Raw genomic sequence first — 24495 nt, 5'->3', positions numbered from 1 at the left:
CCCACACTAGATATTGAGCCCACAACCCAGGCACATGCCTTGACCTGGAATTGAACTGTGACCTCCTGGTTCATAGGTCGACACTCAACCACTTTGCCACACCCGCTGGGCAAGTTTCTTAAAATTCAAACCCTGGGAAGGTTGTCAAACATATTTGACCAAAACATTTATTATTACTACTAGAGGCCCGGTGCACAAAATTCGTGCACAGGTAGGGGGCCCTAGACCTGGCCAGAGATCAGGGCCAATTGGGGCCTTCCAGCTGCCGGGGCCTCCCTTCAAAACAAAAACAACCCCTAAAGTAAATAAATGAGTACTCTCAAAAGGGGAGACTGGGACATAACCCTTAGAATCTTATCTCACACTAACCCAGCAGAGCAAATGACCTTTGGTCTGAGTGGTGCAAAGCCCAAACAGCAGAGACACAGGGTCCCCTGTGTTCATAAAATGGTGAAGAGCAAACTAAATCTCCAAAAGATAAGAAAAAAAGCAACGAACACCTGTAACCAAAGTTGCATTACAGACAGACAAGATCTCTCACTATAGCTAAGTGTTTCAGGCGGCTAATGCCTTGAGAGGGAGGCAGGGAGGGTCCCCAAGATTAAGAACTCTTGGCAGCGACTGGGAAGTCCCTGCAATTCTTGCCCCGGGTTCAGCCCGCCATAAGCAGCTGGGGACCCCAGCAAAGTGGGGTATGCCCTCATCTTTAAAACAAATTAAACCAAACAACAAAGAGACACAAAAGAACAATCAACAGAGACACTCTTATGTACAATATTTACAGGCGCACACAACCCACAGACAAGAGCTTTACACTGTGCTTATCTGTCCAGCCACAGAAACCTCAGATGTCCTGTGTTAAACACACACACACACACACACACACACACACACACACACACACAAAACCAAACCAAAACAAAACAAACCCACTGATCAGGCTTGCTCAGAAGAGAGGCAGGGAAGGCTTCTGGTGCTACACACAGTAAGTGCTTCCTGTGCCTTACAAAGAAGCCCAGACGAGAGGCCGCAAATGCTTCTCATGTCATGCAAAAATGCTTAACTTAAGTGTAAGGAAGGGAATTGCCGGGCTGAGAGTGGGACTCCATAGGAAAATTCCTGGCCACACTGCAAATAGCGTCTCGAATTTCAGCCCCAGGAACTCCCAGTCCAGGCAGCAAGTGGATCCCCAGTACTCACCTCAGAGGAATTTCTCCACTTGTAATCCCACCAGAGTCACCAGAAAATGATACTGAACAAATGGGTCCAGGCTGCCTATCACTACTTGAACCAATTAAGCAGAGACAGGGTTGAATCATATGAGCATTTATTCCAATAATGCCGGCAGCATGGGAGAGCAGCAGGTCATCCACCAGAAATCTGCTCTAACACCTCCTACCAGCTGGCTGATTATATAGAGGTAAGGAAGAAATGCTGCATGCAGGGGGGTGACTGCAGAATCTGTGGTCCGTGTATCTTCTTCCAGAATTTTGAATTCTGAGAGATAACAAGATAGTCACTTTTCAATGGTGTTAAAACCCGCCTCCACCAGCCAGTACCTGGGACCCGAGAATGGTCAGCATTCCTGAGGCAAACTCCCAGAGGGGGTCAGGGTCTAGGCACAGCAACCAAATCAAAGTGCATCTTGTCCTTTGTCTGTTCTCAAAATGCATTTTCTTTTCTGAGAAGTGGACCCATCTGGGTCCCAAGGTGTCTCTTATCTTTTTACACCTCTGTTTTTCTTCTGAGAATCAGGACACTCTGGCCATATAAATTATAACATTGACTCTTAAAAGTAACTTGAATACTATACAAGACTACTAAATTTTTCTAGAGAGACTGGATAAAATTGACATAGATAAAATTTACAAGATTTATTCAGTAAAGTACTTCAACTTAGTTTTATCAAATCTTATATTTTCTTTTTTTATAATATTTTTTCTCAGAATGCTTCATGAATGTCTTTTATTATTATTATTATTATTATTATTATTATTATTATTTTTAGAGAGAGAGAAAAGGAGAGGGATAGAGAGAAACATCATTGATCAGTTGCCCTCTGCATGCTCCCTACCAGGGATTAAGCCTGACACCCAGGCATGTGCCCTGACTGGGAACTGAACCAACAACCTCTTGGTTCATGGGTCCATGCTCAACCACTGAGGCACACCGGCCCAGCAAATCCTATATTTTCCAAGCTGTCTGATCACACTGACTCTAGCATTCTGGACAGCAGCTGGGGTTACAATTATCTTAATGCTTTGGAGTATCCAAGTCTTTCCTGCAATTCCTGCAAAATCTCTTGTAGTTTCTGCATTATGATCTTACCTCACTTAATGGCTTTACCCAAAGATTGTATTAAAATAAATGGATGTTGTCAAGGCATAGGATGCTCAAAATAGCATTAGTCTTTTAATAATTGAAAACTAGCATACATACAGTTCCATAAGAAGGGAAAATACTGCAACATTAAAATGTGAAAGTAAAAATGATAAACCAGCGTTTTTCTATTAAGCCAGCCATTAAAGAGATTTGCAAAATGTAAAGCAGTGCCACTCTTCTCACTAAGTTCTCATTTTGGAAAATGGTTATTTTTTTTATTTAAAGCATTTTATTATATTAACATGTATTGGGCTTATTGTTATTTAAAAATATTTAATATTTTCAATGTTTTAATCTGGGATACAACACAGTAAATATTGATGGACATAACCCATATAAACAAAAGCTCTTTGGAGTCCCATAACCAGAGTGTTTGAGAATCACTGTAAGCTATCACTAAATGCTATAGCCTCTGTCATATTTTTTTAGTTGTGAGAATAGCTTAAAATCCGAATGAATTGCTTACCTTAACATTATGCCGGAATCACACAAAGCTACTTTAACATTTTTTCCCCAAGGCTAAAACACTTTTGACAATACTAAATATTCTTATTTAGCACACAATAAGATTGCTGCAATAAAAATAGAAGTTTGAGAACTGGGTGAAAATTAGAGTGATTTTAAAAATTGTCAGCCATCTTCAACAAAAACACTCTTTGAAGCCGAAACCGGTTTGGCTCAGTGGATAGAGCGTTGGCCTGCGGACTGAAAGGTCCCAGGTTCGATTCCGGTTAAGGGCATGTACCTGGGTTGCGGGCACGTCCCCAGTGGGGAGTGCACAGGAGGCAGCTGATCGATGTTTCTCTCTCATCGATGTTTCTAACTCTCTATCTCTCTCCCTTCCTCTCTGTGAAAAAATCAATAAAATATATTTTAAAAAAAACAACAAAAAACACTCTTTGAATATCTGATGCTTTCATATATTAGCACAAAAAATTATTAATATGAGAGGGCAAAGGATTTCAACCTTAACTGCTGCCAGTTTACATCTGTGACTAAGTTCTTAAAATGTGACAATGAAAAAAAATTGCTTGGATGTTGTAGAGGGAGAAAATTATCAGCCCTACTCATTCTTTTAAAAAATATATATTTTTATAATTTTCAGAAAGGGAGAGATAGAAACATCAATGATGAGAGAAAATCATTGATCGGCTGCCTCCTGCACGGCCCCTACTGGGGATCTAGTCTGCAACCTGGGCATGTGCCCTGACTGGGAATTGAACCATGACCTCCTGGTTCATAGGCTGATGCTCAGCTACTGAGGCACACTTTCTGGGTGGGCCCTACCCATTCTTCAATAGGAAAACTATAGTTTTCTTTTTTAATTTAAATTTATTGAGGTAACATCCTATATAATAAAAAGCTAATATGCAAATCGGCCCAATGGTAGAATGGCTAGTCACTATGATGTGCACTGACCACCAGGGGACAGACGCTCAATGCAGGAGCTGCCCCCTGATGGTCAGTGCACTCCCACAGGGGGAGCGCCACTCAGCCAGAAGCCGGGCTCACAGCTGGCAAGCGCAGTGGTGGAGGGAGCGCTAAGGATGTCCAACTGATGGCTTAGCCCGCTCCCCACTTAAGCCATCAGTCGAACATCCCCCGAGGGCTCCTGGACTGCAAGAGGGCACAGGCAGGGCTGAGGGACTCCCCCCTGAGGGCATGACTTTTGTGCACCGGGCCTCTAGTTGGTTAATAAAATTATATAGGTTTTAGGGGTACAATTCTATAATGCATCATCTGCATATTATACTAGAGGCCCAGTGCACGAATTTGTGCATGGGTGGGGTCCCTCAGTGTAGCCTGCAGGGATTGTGCCGAAACTGGCAGTCCAACACCACCTGCCACTCCTGCTCATCCCGGCCCCACTGCACCCAGTCAGTCCTGATTGGGATAGGCTCACCAGCCATGAGCCCTGCATCTGGTGCCCATCCTGAGGCGAGTGGGGGTGGGGGTGGGATGAAATCAGCCCTCCGGGTGGGCAGTGGGACGCCCTTGCCATCCCGGGATCCGGATCTGTCCTGCTGACATTCGTGTCCATTGTCAGGAACCACCTGGCAGCTGCTTTTATATTGTGTCTTCCTTGCAGAGCATTTAGGGAGGGGAAGTGGCCGCGATGCCCAAGGCTGACTTCCAGAGGCCGGTGGTGCTGTTGGGATCATGCCAGCAGTGCTGGTCGTTGGTGCCTGGCCCGTTCTCCGCATATTGGACCTGCAGAACTACTGATGGAGTGAGTGGCTGCCGCCGGGCTGGTGGGCCACCAGGATGGGTCAATCAGCTGAGCGGCACTCCTGCTGTGGGAGTGCACTGACCACCAGGGGGCAGCTCCTGCATTGAACGTCTGCCCCCTGGTGGTCAGTGCGTGTCACAGCAACCGGTCGACTGGTCGTTTGGTCGCTTAAGCTTATATATCTATAGACTAGACACCTGATGCATGAAAATTTGTGCAAGAGTAGACCTTCCTTCCCCTGGCTGCTGGCATCGGCTTTCCTCCAGCACCCAGAAACCCAGGCTGCTTCCCTCCTCCTGCCGCCCTCATAATAAAGGGGGGGAAATACCCTAGGAGTGTCACACAACTATATCAGGGTCCCTGGCTGGCTTCCCTCCAACCCCGGCTTCATCAGGAAGGACGTCTGGAATGACGTTCGGTCTAATTAGCATGTTACCCTTTTATTATTATAGATTGTGTGTTCACCACCCCAAGTCCATCATTTTCAATGCTACCTAGCTGCCAAGATTTTGTTAAGACTTGTATTTTCTGATTTGGCTTTGGCTAACAGAATCATGCTTGACTGAAGCTTGAGACTGCCAACTTTCAATAGGCTGTTGCTAGTAAAAATGGGAAAGTAAGAGAACGCTGACAGAGGTGCAATGGGAGACAAGATAAAGTGTAGTCTTTAAGGTTGTTAGATAAAAACGAAGACCGAGAACATTTGCAAGGATAAATCTTAACCCTTTTATTGGGGGTGCATGCCCTGGTGTTAGATTTACATCTGTTCTGTATGTTGTAAACACAAAAATTGTACTTGCTGGATTAATTGTAAGGCCCCATACTGCTATTATAATGTTAATGTATTTCTTATAACCTAAAGTTCTCTTTTAGGAAAGTCTTTTTTAAATATATTTTTATTGACTTCAGGGAGAAATAGAAACATCAATAATGAGAGAGAATCATTGATTGTCTGCCTCCTGAATGCCCCCCTACTGGGGATCGAGCCCACAACCAGGCAGGTGCCCTTCATGGGAATCGAGTCCAAGACCCTTTAGTCCTCAGGCCGACACTCTATCCACTGAACCAAACCGGCTAAGGCAGGAAAGTCTTTAGTTAGGGGTAAAAAGGCTTACAAAGAAACTGTTTAATAAAGGATGTTAACATTTTACTAAGCAGAAGATACTTGGTTCTCTTCCAACAAAAGCCAAACAGAAAACAATGAGTGTTACTAACATTTTCTATTTATTCATTAATAAAAAGTGCATAGTACAAGCCCTTTATCCCAATCCAAGTACTCAGTAAGAGATTACAATAAACTCTGGATGGCACAGACATGATTTGTTTGGCATGATTAAACATTTAAAAACAGCAATTAACATTTAGCATAGCATATGGCCACTTTCCTTTTAACAAAGTAATCATCAGACATGGTAACAAATACATGATTTTTCATTGAGAAATATTATAATGTTAAAACTAAACCTACTAATTCAACAACAAAAATTTAACTCATTAACTGTAAACTCCCATTTCTCCTTCAAGTTGCTATTTTATGTCTTAAGCTGAGCTGGTCAAAGTTTAGCACATATTCATTTAGAGTGACAGACTTTCATTCCAAGTGAAAAATTTCCAATGTTCCTTTGAAAATGTAAGAATTTGGTTATTCCATAAACACTATCATATTACATACCACACAAAGACACTAAAGGTAACTATGGAATAGCTGAACTTCATAGTTACTTCGGAAAATCTCTACAAGTTGTTTAAAATATGACTTGCTGACCAGGGAACAGTGCTTGGGTATCTACATGATAAAATCTTTTACTAAACATAGTTCCAATATTAACTTTTTTTCCAAATGGAAAGCAAAAAACAAAACATTATTTTGCATAAAGGGACATTAAGTGGCTCTAAAAATAAATTCTGAATGGCATTTGTGGAATGTTTTAAGAGCCTGCAGTGATTAAAATGTGAAGATTTATTTTTCTTTTTTCCAGATTATTTAAAAATGCTTGTAGCCATAATTCAGGTGAATGTTTACAAGCCAAGTAATGAATAAGAGTGTGCTTAATAAAAAGGCCACATGTGGAAGCTTTAAGAAAAAGAATATAAATTACTACTTAGGTTCATAGGAATACTTTATATGTAGTAGCACACTATGTTTTTTTAGAACTGCAGATATTTTACAAGCAAAAAACCCAAGACTAAATACTCCACTAAAAACTTTTGTTACTAATTAGATGATCCATATAGGGAAAGGTTAATATTCTAGATGTTCTGTCAATTAAGTGGATGTGACAGAAATGAAGAACTAGGAATAAGAATCCAGATTTCCAGGTCTCTAACTAACACTAGACATTGTTTCCATGTCACAGCCACATCTTCTACCAAAGCCAATTCTCAATTATTTGTGAGCCGTTGATTCAGTGAATACATCAGGATCCCTGCCAGGATTTCTAGCAGTTTAGAGAACAGACTTAGGATGTATGTGTAAGCCTTCAAAGTTCAGGGGGGCAAGGGCAGAAATAGGAATGCTTATAGGCATTTAGCTCCATCTTACACCATTCCTGCCTGTTCTGCTTTAAATATGATAGTAGCTATAGAGCTGGGAAGGCTTCCAGTACGCCACAGCAAGAGGAAAAACCGTAAGTCTGTGGTATTTATTTATCCAGGATTTGACTTACCTGTGTTACAATACCCTTGATTAGACAATTAAGAATACGTTATACTACTTCAAGAAGTTGAGCACAAAGCCAAGATGCACAGGAGGAATGCAAGCAGTCAATATTGGATTATATAATGAAATGAAGCCCTTACAATGTTTATGGCCCAGAACATAATCATAATAAAGGGGGGGAAATACCCTAGGAGTGTCACACAACTATATCAGAGACTCTTAAACAGTACAATGATTTTGAGAAGTTTATTCAATTCATACAATTTCTCAGATCAATACAGTGAAAAGCTAGACAAGTCTAGGGGGGGAACTCCTTACATTGATAGCAAAATTTCTTCTAGCCCCCATAAATCCTCTGTAATCACTTGCTAGAAAAAAATTCCATAACCACATAGGTGATGCCTTTTTAAAATGCCAGTTGTATTCATTTTCTTTCAAACTAACCAAAACAATGCAACCTTTTACTTTTCATACAGTTCAAAATTTTGCCTATATTTCCCCACCCCAATCCATTCCATTACCAAATAAGAATGAGATACAGGGTAAGAAAAAAATCCTTGATTGTTCCTCATTTTTCTCCTTTTCCCTTGGAGTAAACCAAGAATTTAATAAATATTTTTAAAAGTCAGAAGGACCACAAAATACTCAAAATTTATTTTTCTTCAAAGGAAAATAGAGTAAATAAGCAAATAGTGTTCAAATGTCAGTAAGCAAACAGGCTCCCCATACAGTTAGCTTTAAGAGTTTCATTTAACAGGGAAGTGTCTGAACAAAAAGGAAGCTTTCTGAGAGGCACTCATTTAAGAAATAAATTACAGATTAAATTATTACTGAATAGATTATACCTGGCAAAGGCAAAAAGAATTAACTATTTTCCTCCTTTCATGAACCTTGTAAGGCTAGTTAATATACAGTGGCTTCATATGTCATATAATGGACAGAAAATCATCCACCATATTTAAATCACGTTTATTTAAAGTTTTCGTAATATTAGACATTTTTATGGGAATGAAAACCTTAGTAAACAGTTATATATAATTTATTCTCTCCTCCTTTTCTAGTCACATAAGCCAGTTGTAATGGATGATGCAGATTTCAGCCGTAACTTGTAAAATATTCCAAAGGCTGCCACAGTCCCAAGAACTGCTACCCACACACAAATAAACTACTAAGGTAAGTAGAAATATAGTGTGGTTTTAATTTTCTTTCATAAAACCTCAGACAACCCCAAATAACTTTATAAATAGCCTATGAAAAAAGCAACCTTAAAATCTATCAAAACTGTTTAAAATATTTAAATGCAGAGATCTTAAATTTCCTTCAATCAGGCCAGAAATCATCACCAAAATTGTGATCACAGTTACAAACAAAATGAATGGAATGTTTGAGTTTAGGGTAACCAAAAAGCCCATGTAATTTTTTAAAAATATAATCATTTACTCAAATACACCGTGAATAGGAATGGTGATAACACAGGAGGCAAAAATAAGCTTGCAAATGAAATGTCTAGAAGCTCATGAAAACAATACCATCCCATATTGCAGATGCAAAAGGAAGAACAGTTCTAATGGGGTTAAGAGTACTCTGGTCATCTTCGTTCATTTGGTCGTGCAAGGTGTTAACTATTTTCACTTCCCATATTGCAAAGTTAGTCCACAGGAGGGGCTGGTGGATCTTGTCCCTGTATTGGAGAAAAATTATAGAACTGACTTATTAAATCCCAGTGCAACCAATCTAACACATTTAGTAAGAACTGAGCAGCAGTGTCCCCCAACTTCCCATCTCAAATCATATCCTTACTAGGATTTTTTCATACGGTTTTGCACAAGGGAACACTAGATTACTAGTGTTTCACCAATGTTTGTCTCATTCTTCCCTGTGCTATGGAAGAAAGGAAAATTGCTTAACAGTGGTATGTTTTGGATGAAACTCCTCTCCCTAACAGCTCCACAGGTGATATTCAAACTAATAAAGGTAGCCTCTTCTCTCTTGCTAAGGTGATGGATTGAGTACAGTACAAAATGAACTCGAGACTTGTTTCTCACTACAGAATGTCAATGAGGACGCACATGGCAGCTATCTAATGAGTACAGAGGGAGCCCATCTTGGCATGAAGCTGATGGTATGATGAAAGAATTGTCTTTGATGGCACTGTTAAACTTTCTAAACACTGACTCTACCTCTGGATTTTCTGATGTGTAAACCAATAAAGCACTTATTTAAGCCAGGTTGAGCTGATTTTTGTAACTTGCAATAGAAAGCACCTGAACTGTAAAGGGAATATCAGCACTTCAGGAATCTTCAGGAAGATTCTATTTTTTTTTAAAAATATATTTTATTGATTTTTTTACAGAGAGGAAGGGAGAGGGATAGAGAGTTAGAAACATCAATGAGAGAGAAACATCAATCAGCTGCCTCCTGCACACCCCCCACTGGGGATGTGCCCACAACCAAGGCACATGCCCTTGACCGGCATCGAACCCGGGAACCCTCAGTCCGCAGGCCAACGCTCTATCCACTGAGCCAAACCGGTCAGGGCCAGGAAGATTCTATTTATTTACTCTGACATGCTATGAGGCCCGAAGAGAGGGTGGTCAATTTTTCTATTTGGAATTATTCGATATGTTTTCTTGCTTCTTAGAGCAGTGGGACTACTAGTACTAACAAAGATCTAAGGCTCAGAGGGCTGTAATCTTATCATTTTTAATGGCTTCTAAATTAGTTTATTAAATTGGATTTCTTTAGCTCCAAGCGATGAGGAGGTAGATCTCTGATATAAAATAAAAATGTATATAGAAAGTAAGAAAAAGGGCTAAGGAGAAAGCAATTTATCAAGACAGCTGTTTAATGGCTAATCCCCTCTCCAAGACAAAAACAAAAATAAATTTAAGGCTTTTTTAGATAGTGCTAATGAGGCCTTCTTTCTTAATTGAAGTCAGCATGTTATATATCTAAATGTTCTAATCCTAAAAAAACTAAAGCACTGACCAATTAACATTGCACATTTGCTTTCTCTTGCATAAGAAATTAGGTTAACTGAACTTTTTTATATTAACAACACAGGATTAAGGAAAAGAAGCAATTATTTTAGGAATTCCACATGGTGAAGGTTGAAGGAATTTGTGGGATAATTTGATGTTCAAAAAATGAATCCATCACAGAAATATTTTAAAAGAGATATCCAAAGCGAATGAAAAAAATAAATAAATAAATGCTGGTTCTGAAAATGATGAAAAGGGATCCTTTAATGGAGGTTCTAGTAAAGACAGTACCGAGAACTCTGTACTGGGTAGAATTCTAGTAGAAGTAGAATTACGAAGTGTTACATTTTCAATTTCCCTTTCCTCCTGTGAGAAAACATGATGGAGTGATGTTTTTCATATAGAAAATTCTAAAAATGGTTGTAATCATGACTATCAAAATTTATCAACATGGGTGATTCCTACCTCTGCTTCTGCCAGCTCAGTTGATTATTGTAATGCAGAATCAGAAAAATGAGTTTGAGAGAAATAGGATGGGAAAACAGGATTTAGCCAGATAGACTCAGTGTCTTTACTGTATTTAATAGCTAGAACAGAGGGGAGAAAATGGAGTGTAGGTAAAACCATTTCAATTGCAGCTAGTAAGAGAATTCAGGGAGCTGGAAACATGACAGGCAAAGAATCAACTGAGAGATGGATAGAACTGGGGAAGAGGACTGAGATCTGAGAAATATTGCTGTAGATTATCATAAGCTGAATCATTTTTAATGTTTCTCGTGTGAGTGAAAATTGGAATTCATTTTAAATTATTTTTGGGCTACTATGCTTATCTCTGTATGTAAACGCTATGAACACGAAGCCATTTGAGGTTGCAAGATTTACTAGGATGACAAAGGAAGAACTTTAACTTACTCCATGAATTAAATCTTCCTTTTGCTAATTCAGATCTTTCAGTCAAAACAAACTCCCCCCCCCCCTTTTCATGCCATTACTCCCCCCCGCGCCCCAACCTCTTCAAATGGGTTTCTAATCAACAGCACTTACATTATGAGGACTGGTTGGCTTCCCAGTTAGATTGGATCCTCGAAGATTAGGAGGTCTCAGTAGAAACAAGATCAATGCAATTACCATCCAGGCCATTAAGATCATGGTAATACTGATGCCATTATCACCAGAGGGTCCTGGTACTAAAGACAAAAAAAATATTTGCAACAAAAACTGGAGCATGATTATAATATTGTTAGATAAATGTAAAAACAATTATGTTTAAATGTTAACTTCAAAAACTGTAGTAATATAAAAAACTGTAGTCATAATTTAGAGAAGTAGAATTATGAAGTATTACATTTTCAATTTCCCTTTCCTCCTGTGAGAAAATCTAGATGATAAATTGTATAAAATAGTCAAAAGCCAAAACCTACTAAATGAAGATTTTTAAAAAATATATATTTTACAGAGAGGAAGGGAGAGGGATAGAGAGTTAGAAACATCCATGAGAGAGAAACATCCATCAGCTGCCTCCTGCACACCCCATACTGGGGATGTGCCTGCAACCAAGGTACATGCCCTTGACTGGAATCGAACCTGGGACTCTTCAGTCCACAGGCCGACGCTCTAGCCACTGAGCCAAACTGGTCAGGGCTAAATGAAGATTTTAATAGTGTAGTTCTTAATATCTTGGAATAGAATCCTTTGAGAATTTGATAAAAATTAAGGGGACCCACTTCACTGTAAATATCTATGTATACAAATTCAGTAATTTTGCATATAATTGTGGAAAGTTCATTGTCCCACAAAGCCATTAATCCAGATATATTGAGATCTATGGAACCCAGGTTAAAATTGTCTGATATACAATAAAGACACTTACTTTTGGGGAAGGAGGAATTCTGCATTTTAATTACAGAAGCAGCAAGAAAAAAATAACAAAGCTTAAGGAAAAAGGAACATCTGAGTTATGTAATATATAGATTAAAGATCCCTTCAATGATATTCTCAAACAAAGAGATATTAATTTGGCCTTTTTTTGCATAAAGAAGTTGGATTCAGATCTAGATATTTTAAAGTCTATGCATTTATCAAAAGAAATGTCAGCCCTAGCCAGTTTGGCTCAGTGGACAGAGAGTTGGCCTGCGGACTAAAAGGTCCCAGGTTCGATTCCGATCAAGGGCACATGCCCAGGTTGTGTGCTCAAACCCCAGTAGGGGGCGTGCAGGAAGCAGCTGACCAATGATTCCTCTCATCATTGATGTTTGTCTCTCTCTCTCCCTCTCCCTTCCTCTCTGAAATCAGTAAAAAAATAAAACAACAACAAAAATATTCCACATATTAAAAAAAGAAAATGTCAGGTGCGCGTATGTATATATCATTTTTCTCTGCTCCTTGAGGCAGCCATATTTTATTTTATTTTACTTATTTATTTTTTAAAATATATTTTGATTTTTCACAGAGAGGGAGAGGGATAGAGAGTTAGAAACATCGATCAGCTGCCTCCTGCACACCCCCTACTGGGGATGTGCCCGAAACCAAGGTACATGCCCTTGACCGGAATCGAACCTGGGACCCTTGAGTCCGCAGGCCGACGCTCTATCCACTGAGCCAAACCGGTTCGGGTGAGGCAGCCATATTTTATTTCATTCAAAATAACAAGTACCTACCACAGTGCCTGGCCCAAGGTATGAGCTTCAAAAACTTCTAATAAATGAAACAAATTTTTACTGTACTATATTAGAAAATTCAATTATCAGAAATGAAAATTGAGGAGAGGAAGCAAGATGGCGGCGATATAGGCAGACGCGTCCCAGGTCTTGTCCCGGAGCAAACGGAGTAAGCAGCTGAAACTAATAACACCCACCCCGAATTGGCAAATTTACTCAGCTGGTGAGACGGCTTGCAGCCTGGAAGGGCAGACCTCCCCTGGAAAGGTTAAAAACCAGGGATCTGGGCAGGAAAGTTTGCCAGACCTGAGCCCAGAGGGTCGGAGGGAGACCGCATGGCAGACAGCCGCGTCTCTTGGGACAGACACAGACCCTGACCAGGGTAAGGAGTTCCGCGGGTTTGCTGGCGCCAGGAGATTTGAGATTTGGATTTTGTGATTGCGGAGAACTGAGACTAAAGGGGGCATCCTGAGGAACTGATCAGACCGTGCAGTGCCCATAAGAGAGGAGCGTTTCCCAGACCATGCAGTGCTGGTAAGAGGAGCGTTTCCCAGACCGGTAAGAGGAGCGTTTCCGCGGCCGGCCGGCGTTTGTCTGTTTCTTTGTTTTCACTGAACCCTGCTCATAGGACAGTTCGGATACAGACACTCACCTGTGCTGAAGAGAGGGTGAAGGTGCAGACGAGGGGAATCTGGGGAGAGGCTGAGGAAAGAGGGGGAGCCGGAGGAGGTGGCAGCGAATTGAGTGCTGAGACCCCCCTGGGCCCAGGACTGGGGCAGCCATTCCTCCAGAGGGTGGAATTCCTCCCCCCAGCCCCCCAGGCAAGGAGCACAGCCACACCCAGATTCCACCCTGTATGAGATAAAGGACTAAAACAAGCTGATTAGCCCCTGGGAGTTACCAGGGTCTGGCCTATAGAGGGATTTTCAGTCCCACCAACAACACAGAGCAGGGTAAGGATTAAAAAAGGATAGAGAAGCTGTATAGCCTCAGAGGCCAACCCAAAAACACTGCCACCCAGAGGTTGAGCCACAAACTGACTCTTAGGGGAATACAAATTAAGGCAGACTGGATCACAAATACGGCCTGCTTTAAAATCAGGACTGTGATTTACAACACGGAGGAACAGTGTAATGCAGGCAACACTCTCCTAAATACCTGGCAGGACCAAGGCGAACCAGGCTGAAGAGTAGAAGAACCGAAAGACCATCACTACTGCAAATTTTTTCTTTTTCTTTTTCTTTTTAATTTTTTCACCTTTTTACTAAGAAACCAATTTTTTTTTCTCTTTTTCTTCTTTTTCCATCACCTGATTTTACCCTTTCAATTACCACATTTTTATTTTTAACCAGTATTATTACTCCTACCATTTTACCATTTTTTAAAGTGCCATTTTATTTTCTCTTTATTTTCTTTTGGGATTAGTGTTCTCCATTCTATTTTCATCGTTCCTTTAGCATTAATTTTCCCTATCTCAATTCCACCTCTTTGCTAAAACCCTCTTCCTTACTTTTCCCCTTTTGGTGTCCTGTTTCTCTTACCCTATTCCTGCTCCAGACCTTCCCAATTCCCTCTTTTTACCCCCTGTCTAATTCCACCCTACTTATATATCCTATTTCCAATCTACTGCTCTAAATCCTTATACACCTATTCTTTATCCTTCTTCACTTTCCAACCATTTTTTTTTCTCTCTTATCTTTCTATTGTTTTCTTGATTGTTGAATATATTGGGCTTTTTTTTTTTTTTTTTTTTTTAAATTTGTTTGTTTGTTTTGTTTTGTGTTTTTTCTTCTTTTTTAGGACTGGTTGTGAGGTTGTTTTTCTTTTTCTTTTTCTTTTTCTTTTTTTTTTCTGCTGGTTTTTCCCTTCCCTCCCCCACCCCACCCCAGCTATTTTTGTGCTTCTGTTTTCCCTTACCCCTCTGGATATTATTGGTGGTTTGTAGTTTGCATTCATCTCCAGGGATCTGTTGCTGGAATTTGTTGAGATTAGTGGCAGTTCTATTGGAGTTTGCTCCTCATACGGGGAGTCTCTTCCCCACTTCTACTTCATTCTCTTTTTTCGCTCTCTTTTCTCCCCCCTCTTTTTTCCCAATTCTATTTTTGCACTCCTTTTTTGTTTGTTTTTTTCTTATTTTTCTTTTCTGTTCTCTCTTTTATCTTCTTCTCTTCTTTCTCCCTTATCCCCTAATTCTCTTAATTCGGTTGGCCACCTTTATTTGGAGTTATTAATATTGTGAATATACTTGTGTTCAGTGCCTGGTACGTTGTGCCTTGCTCTGTTGTATTTTGTGCCTTTAAATCAACGCAGCAGATCCAAGCAACAGCAGCCCCCTGATCACCGCAGCCTCCTGATCACCACAGCCTCCTGATCACCACACCCTCTGTCTGTGGAACAGCAACTGTACGTGAAGCCTCCCCCCACCAGCCAGAAGAGCCAACACAGCTGTGAACAACACCCACCAGAGGAGCTGCTGCCAACTGGAAAGCAGCTGCTACCGCAACCGTCTGAGCAGCAACCACAACCCAAGGAGCCCCTGCCACCCAGGGAGCAGCCACTGAACACCTCAACATCTACATATGTCAGCGAGATCAAACATGGGTAGGCAAAGAAACCCCCAAAGGAAAGAAAAGGAGGACTCGCCAGAAAAGCAGCTAAGTGAGACAGAGATATGCAACATGACGGAAAAAGAATTCAGAATAAGGTTCCTAGAGTACATGCACCACATGTTCAAGAAGCAAGAAGAAACAGATGAAAAACTCAACTACTTATGCAAGAAGCTAGAAGAAACAGATGAAAAAATCAACAACTTAAGTAAGTCCCAAGAAGAAATGAAGAGTGACATAGCTTCAATAAAAAACTCCATTGAAAGTATCAACAGTAGACTGGGAGAAGCGGAGGACCGAATTAGTGAATTAGAAGACAAGGAAGCAAAACACACTCAAACTGTACGGCAAATGGAGAAAAAAATTAAAAGACAGGAGGAGAGCCTAAGGGAGCTTTGGGACAACATGAAACGAAACAACATACGAATAATAGGGGTGCCAGAACAACAGAAAGATGAACATGGATTAGAAAACCTATTCGAAGAAATAATATCAGAAAACTTCCCTGAGGTGGGGAAGAAAAAAGTCACACAAGCCCAGAGAGTCCCAAACAAGGTGAACCCGAAAAGACCCACACCAAGACACATCATAATTACCATGGCAAATGTTCAGGATAAAGAGAGAATCTTACAGGCTGCAAGAGAGAGACGGAAAGTAACATACAAGGGATCTCCCATTAGATTATCAAATGATTTCTCAACAGAAACACATCAGGCCAGAAAAGAATGGACGGAAATCTACAAAGTGATGCAAAGCAAAGGACTGAATCCAAGAATACTCTATCCAGCAAGGCTATCATTCAAAATTGAAGGGGAAATAAGAAGCTTCACAGACAAAAAAGGGCTAAGGGAGTTTATCACCACCAAGCCAGCCATGCAAGAAATGCTAAAGGGACTGGTGTAAAAAGAAGAAATATCAAGCTCAGAAAGAAAACAGCCACACACACACACACAAAAAGAAATGGCTACAAACAAATACCTTTCAATAATAACTTTAAATGTAAATGGACTAAATGCTCCAACCAAAAGACATCGAGTGGCTGAATGGATAAAAAAACATGACCCATACATCTGCTGTCTACAAGAGACCCACCTCATTAGAAGGGACTCACACAGACTGAAAGTGAAGGGATGGAAAAATATCTTTCACGCAAATGGAAAGGAAAAGAAAGCCGGGGTAGCAATACTTATATCTGACAAAGTACATCTCAAAGTGAAGGCCATAACCAGAGATAAGGAAGGCCACTTCATAATACTAAAGGGATCAATACAACAAGAAGATATAACCCTGGTAAACATATATGCACCCAATGCAGGAGCACCCACATACATAAGAAAACTTCTGGAAGATATCAGGGGAGAGATCGACAACAATACAATCATAGTAGGGGACTTTAATACACCACTGACATCACTGGATAAATCCGCTAGACAAAAACTCAGCAAAGAAACAGCAATCCTAAATGACTCACTAGATCAGATGGACTTAATTGACATCTTCAGAACACTTCACCCCACAGCTGCGGAATATACATTCCTCTCAGGTGCTCATGGGACATATTCAAAAATAGACCACATATTGGGTCACAAGCAAAGTCTCCACAAATTCAAGAAGATTGAAATCATAAAAAGCTTCTTCACAGACCACGATGGCATAATGTTAGAAATAAACTACAATAAAAACAACCCAAAATACTCAAACACTTGGAAGCTGAATAGCATGTTATTAAATATTGATTGGGTTACCGATGACATCAAAGAAGAAATTAAAAACATCCTGGACACTAATGACAATGAAAACACAACAATCCAAAACCTCTGGGACACAATGAAAGCAGTCCTGAGAGGGAAGTTTATAGCTCTACAGGCCTATCTCAAAAAACAAGAAAAAATGGTAGTCAATCATCTAACTCTACAACTCAAAGAATTAGAAAGAGAGCAACAAGAAAACCCCAGAGTGAGCAGAAGGAAGGAGATAATAAAGATTAGAGCAGAAATCAATGACATAGAGACCAAAAAAACAATACAGAAAATCAATGAAACCAAGAGCTGGTTCTTTGAAAGGATAAACAAGATTGACAAACCCCTAGCCAGGCTCACCAAGAAGCAAAGAGAGAGGTCCCAAATAAACCAAATCAGAAATGATAGAGGCGAAATAACAACAGACCCCACAGAAATACAAATGATTGTTAAACAATACTACGAGCAACTCTACTCCAACAAACTGGACAACCTGGAGGAAATGGACAAATTCCTAGAAAAATACAACATTCCAAAACTCAATCAGGAAGAATCTAAAAACCTCAATAGGCCAATAACTATGGAAGAAATTGAAGCAGTCATCAGAAAGCTTCCAGCAAACAAAAGCCCAGGGCCAGACGGCTTCACAGGGGAGTTCTACCAAACATTCAAGGAAGAACTAAAACCTACCCTCCTCAGACTACTACAAAAAATTCAAGAGGAAGGAACGCTTCCAAGCTCATTCTATGAAGCCAGCATCACCCTAATACCAAAACCAGGTAAAGACATCACAATGAAAGAGAATTACAGGCCAATATCCCTCATGAACATAGATGCCAAAATCCTCAACAAAATCTTAGCAAATCGGATCCAGCAGTACATCAGAAGGATCATACACCATGACCAAGTAGGATTCATCCCAGAGATGCAAGGATGGTACAACATCCGTAAATCAATAAATGTGATACATCACATAAACAAATTGAAAGAAAAAAACCACATGGTCATATCAATTGATGCAGAAAAAGCATTCGACAAAATCCAACACCCATTTTTGATAAAAACTCTCAGAAAGGTGGGAATAGAAGGATCATACCTCAACATAATAAAAGCCATATATGACAGGCCCACTGCCAACATCATACTCAATGGACAAAAACTAACACCATTTCCCCTAAGAACAGGAACAAGACAGGGATGCCCACTCTCACCACTCCTGTTCAACATAGTACTGGAAGTATTAGCCATTGCAATTAGGCAAGAAGAAGGAATAAAAGGCATCCAAATTGGAAAAGAGGAAGTAAAACTGTCCTTATTTGCAGATGACATGATATTATACATACAAAACCCTAGAGACTCCATCAAAAAGCTACTAGACTTAATACATGAATTTGGCAATGTAGCAGGATACAAAATTAACCCCAAGAAATCTGAGGCATTTCTATTCACCAACAGTGAACTTTCAGAAAGGGAGATCAGAAAAACAATCCCATTTACCATCGCACCAAAAAAATTAAGATACCTAGGAATAAACTTAACTAAAGAGGTTAAAGACCTCTACTCAGAAAACTACAGGACGTTGAAAAAAGAGATAGAGGAAGACATAAACAGATGGAAGAACATACCATGTTCTTGGATTGGTAGAATCAACATCATTAAAATGTCCATACTACCCAAAGCAATCTATACATTCAACGCACTTCCCATTAAAATACCAATGGCCTTCTTCAAAGATCTAGAACGAACTCTCCAAAAATTCATCTGGAATAAAAAAAGACCCCGAATAGCTGCAACGATCCTGAGAAAGAACAAAGTAGGTGGGATCTCAATGCCAGATATCAAGCTGTATTACAAAGCCACTGTTCTCAAAACTGCCTGGTACTGGCACAAGAACAGACATATAGATCAGTGGAATAGAATAGAGAGTCCAGAAATTAGCCCGAACCAATATGCTCAATTAATTTTTGACAAAGGAGGCATGAACATACAATGGAGCCAAGATAGTCTCTTCAATAAATGGTGTTGGGAAAATTGGACAGACATATGCAAGAAAATGAAACTAGACCACCAACTTACACCATACACAAGAATAAACTCAAAATGGATAAAGGACTTAAATGTACGACAGGAAACCATAAAAATTCTAGAAGAATACAAAGGCAACAAAATCTCAGACATATGCCAAAACAATTTCTTCACTGATACAGCTCCTAGGGCAGTTGAAACTAAAGAGAAACTGAACAAATGGGACTACATCAAAATAAAAAGCTTCTGCACAGCAAAAGAAACCATCAACAAAACAACAAGAAAACCCACCTCGTGGGAAAACATATTTGCCAACGTCATATCGGATAAGGGCTTAATCTCCAAAATTTATAGGGAACTCATACAACTTAACAAAAAGAAGATAAACAATCCAATCAAAAAATGGGCAAAGGATCTAAATAGACACCTTTCAAAAGAGGACATTCAGAAAGCCAAGAGACATATGAAAACATGCTCAAAGTCACTAATCATCCGAGAGATGCAAATCAAAACAACAATGAGGTACCATCTCACACCTGTCAGAATGGCCATCATCAACAAATCAACAAACGACAAGTGCTGGAGAGGATGTGGAGAAAAAGGAACACTTGTGCACTGCTGGTGGGAATGCAGACTGGTGCAGCCACTATGGAAGGCAGTATGGAGGTTCCTCAAAAAATTGGAAATGGAACTCCCATTTGACCCTGTGATCCCACTACTAGGAATATATCCCAAGAAACCAGAAACACCTATCAGAAAGGATATATGCACCCAGATGTTCATAGCAGCACAATTCACCATAGCTAAGATCTGGAAACAGCCTAAGTGCCCATCAGTAGATGAATGGATTAGAAAACTGTGGTACATCTACACGATGGAATACTATGCTGCTGTTAAAAAGAAGGAACTCCTACCATTTGCAACATCATGGATGGAACTGGAGAGCATTATGCTAAGTGAAACAAGCCAGTCAATGAAGGAAAAATACCACATGATCTCACTCATTCATGGATAATAAAGACCATTACAAACTTTTGAACAATAATAGATACAGAGGCAGAGCTGCCTCAAACTGATTGTCAAACTGCAGTGGGAAGGCCAGAGAGAGTTGGGGGGCAGGAGGGAGGGGAGTAAGAGATCAACCGAAGGACTTGTATGCATGCATATAAGCATAACTAATGGACATAAGACACTGGGGGGTAAGGGAGGGTAGTGGTTTGTCAAGGGCGGGGGGGGGAAAAAGGATACTTATGTAATACCCTTTGTAATACTTTAAGAGGAAAATAAAAAAAAAAAAAAAAAAAAAAAAGAAAAAAAAAAAAAAAAAAAAAAAAGAAATGAAAATTACAGAAGATTACATTTCTAAGCATAATATCTCTAGTTGGTTATTAAAATAGGCTGTCAAGACTATAACTGTTGCCCTAACCGGTTTGGCTCAGTGGATAGAGCGTCGGCTTGTGGACTCAAGGGTCCCAGGTTCGATTCCGGTCAAGGGCATGTACCTTGGTTTCGGGCACATCCCCAGTGGGGAGTGTGCAGGAGGCAGCTGATCGATGTTTCTCTCTCATCGATGTTTCTGACTCTCTCTATCCCTCTTCCTTCCTCTCTGTAAAAAATCAATGAAATATATTTTTTAAAAAAACACTATAACTGTTTGGTTTTGTTCTCCTTGCCTCAGGAAAAAGTAAAAGAAATCCATGCAAGATGCATTACACTGGGGTCCGTGGGCCCAGGACTCACTCCCAAGAAAGTGAAGGCCTGCGGACTTGAGGAGTGGCATTGCTGAGGCCACAAGATTAGTGACCAAAGGGGACAAAGTCAGGCAAAGGGGTGAGCTAGCCCAACAGCAGGCTGGATAGGAATGTAGCCTCGGTCTGTTCCAACCCCAATCACTTCCCCAGAAACAGCTAACATAGTATTCAGTCACCAAAACTGCATTACTCATCACACAATGAATCAGCAGGTTTTTTTCTCTATATACATCTTTTCCTTGGTTCCCTCCTATTATACTAAATGTGCCTCTTTTATAACTAAAACCAATTTCTCCACTTGAGCTTTGGATCCCATTGCTCTTAGAGAGGATGCACTATCTTCTCTCTTGTGTATTCAACACCCCTTTCTCCATTGCAGCCAACCCAGAATCACTTAAATGTGATCAAGTTTATCCCATCTTAAAAAAAAATCCTCATTTCCCCTATCTTAACCCGTTTCCCTGAGCTAATATCTTGAGAACTGTCTACAGTTCACTACCTCCCATCACGGCTCTGGTTGGTATCCACCTCCATTGTCATCTGAACAGCTTTTCAAAAGGTCACCTATACACCGCCATCAAATGTTCTTAAACTGTGGTATACGTCAGAACCATTCAGCAGCTTCTTAAACTAAAATAACAAGCATTTCCCCTGTCCCACCTTCTATGTCCCACCAAACTGGGTCTCCATTCATTCAGCTGCCTTGGCCAGAAACCTATGAGAATATCTTTTGTTCTCTCTCAATGATCTTCTATTTAACACATCATGAGTTTTCTGTCAATTTTACTACCTTAATATCACTCAAATCTGTCCAATTCTAGCTCTGCTCCCACACTTGCTCTAGCTACCTTCACTTCTTGTCTGGTCTATTGCAATGGCCTCTCAGCAGATCTCCCCATACCTACTCTTGCCTCCTCTAATTCTGTGCTATATGCTGATCCAACAGTGATTTTTAAAAAGCAAATACTATTTATTATTTCATTACTAAACAGCAAAAATTTCAGTGGTTACTTTGAACCAAGTATTATCTCTCTTAATCCATTTAACAATTTTATTTTATGGTAGGTACTATCATATCTTCATTTTATAGATTAGGACACTGGAGAAAAGGGATTAAATCCCAATGTCATATAGGTGATATGTGGCAAAGCTGGGACTTCAATACAAGTATTCTCATTCCAGAACCTGTGCTCTTGACCTCTATGCTATGCCATAATCTCTGACAATATCACATAGTGAGGCAGACTTCTGAAAATTATTATAACTGTAGGTAGTAAAGTTGGAAAATACAGACTTAAAAATAATTTTTTATAAGAAAGCTTATAACTACCTGTTAAGTAAAACTAGATTTAAAGTTAGCCAAAGAAAGATAGCTGTACATTAACACCTTATAGTGTCCCTCTCAGAAATAAAGTATTAATTGTATAAACCAAAAGTGTAACTCCAATGCCAATTCTTATTTTATTCAATTTGAAAAATGAATCCTTTACTTTTTTATATTCTTTGTAAGTAAAAGATTCTGAAGCTTCAGAGTTGAACCTCAGATCACAAATTCACTAATTCATATTTCTGGATCAAGCAGCCCTGACAAAAGGCCCACTCCTTTTTAAAACTCTCATAGTGATAATATGACACTTGGTTCCCTGTAACTGTCTCGTAGCTTGGTTCCTATTGCAGCCTTTCCTTCCTGCATTTTGCTGCCAGAAAACTCTGCTCTTAACACATCTCTGCTGACCAACCCAGTGACTCACTCTGTTGCTTCCACTCTGAACTCTTTCAGCCTGGCCCTTCCTAAGATTTGACCTATTCATCAATATGAACTCTTACCATTTCTCAGAAAAAGCATCCTTTGTCAACCCTATACCTTCTCTTTAGCCAGTGGTTCCTAGTCTGCCTGTGCATCAGGATAGCCTGCAACAATATCAACACCACAGATTCTAATTCACACCATCTAATTCAGAAGCAACTCAGGGGTGGGGTAAGGAACCAACAATATTTTCAAAGCTTTCCAAATGAATCTGATGCAATAGTTCAATACTAGTTTGGCTGACAGCATTTGCCAACTTTGCAAACTCAGCCTTGGGGTACTCATTATTTTTCCCATCTGACATGTTCTTATACTAGTATACAACCTCTATTTATTCTCCTATATCCTACATCCCTCTCTCTCTTCTGTAAAAATTTCCATTTTCTCTGACCACTCTTTCCTTTCTACTCTGGACTAGTATAGCATTTCTAGTTTAAAGAAATGGTTTCCTATTTCTCCTAATTAAGTCATTAACTTTTTTTTTTTTTTTTTTTTTTTTAAATACATTTTATTGATTTTTTACAGAGAGGAAGGGAGAGAGATAGAGAGTTAGAAACATCGATGAGAGAGAAACATCGATCAGCCGCCTCCTGCACATCTCCTACTGGGGATGTGCCCGCAACCCAGGTACATGCCCTTGACTGGAATCGAACCTGGGACCTTTCAGTCCGCAGGCCGACGCTCTATCCACTGAGCCAAACCAGTTTCGGCAAAGTCATTAACTTTTTAAGAATTGAGACCACCTCTTAGCTATGTAATCCATGCCTCAGTTTCTTTAGCTGTGACATGGAAATACTACCATCATCTCAGAGAGTTGTGAAGGTTGAAATGATCAGTACACGAAAAGCAGTTAGCATCATGCCTGGTACACAGTAGGTATTTAATAAACATTAGCCATTACCAGTATTAAGGTCAACTACAGCACAGAAATGACTGAGTGCAGATGGATCCTAGTGGGAATAACTAGCCTAGATAAGATGGTGAAGTGGGAATGGAAAAGGGTCAAATACAAATGGTATTAGGATGGAAGAAGTACACTTGGTGACTGACTAGTATGGTGGTAGGAGGAGAAAGAAAAAGAAGTGAAGGACGCCTCTAGACAAGGGGTGGAGAACCTCCCCTCAGACCATATAAGGCTCATGAAATCACTTGGTCTGGCCCTGCCATGCCATTAGGGGTGAGTTAATTGAATGTCTGACCAAATATAGCAGGCTAATTTTTAAGTTGTTAATTTTGTAAGGCCCATGAATGATGTTATAAATATACAAATGGCCCTTGGCAGAAAAAAGATTCCCCACCCTTGCTCAAAGGGTAGTAGTATGCAGTCGAATTTCTCCATTTAAAAGGCTAAATGGATATAGTTTTCCTAACCTCCAAGGTTTAATAAGATCATTTCTCGTATTTTCCACTAACTGAAAGACCCTCCTAGGAATAAAGGATAACAGATGAACCAGCTGTAAAACCTCTTGATCACAGTCAATGTTTTTCATTTATAGCAGTCCCACAAAATTAAGATTTGAGTGCCAACCAACATCCTAGGAACTATGCTAAAATTGCCAAGGCATTTTTGCTGATTTTATAGCAGTTTAGGAAAAAAAATTATGAATCGCAAGTAAATGAAGTTACATATTCAAAAACTTAAGGAAACCTTTACTACA

At 39.9% G+C, this 24495-nt stretch overlaps 1 protein-coding gene across 1 annotated transcript in view; it reads right to left on the bottom strand.

The window, feature by feature from the left end:
* Nucleotides 1-5817: 5817 nt before the first annotated feature.
* The window catches only part of SMIM14 (small integral membrane protein 14), a 68980-nt gene continuing 50302 nt past the window's right edge, over nt 5818-24495 (bottom strand). Inside the window, exons 4-5 of the mRNA XM_070397746.1 lie at nt 11297-11439; nt 5818-8952 (exon numbers count right to left, since the gene is read on the bottom strand). Coding sequence (XP_070253847.1) covers nt 8920-8952; nt 11297-11439 — 176 coding nt within the window. The 3' untranslated portion in view covers nt 5818-8919. The remainder of the gene's footprint in view (nt 8953-11296; nt 11440-24495) is intronic.

Source organism: Myotis yumanensis, unplaced genomic scaffold (genome assembly GCF_028538775.1).
Source record: "Myotis yumanensis isolate MYYU_CA2020_CCGP unplaced genomic scaffold, mMyoYum1.0.hap1 SCAF_1, whole genome shotgun sequence".
Lineage (NCBI taxonomy): Eukaryota > Metazoa > Chordata > Mammalia > Chiroptera > Vespertilionidae > Myotis > Myotis yumanensis.
This window is presented reverse-complemented; position numbering and strand designations above follow the sequence as displayed.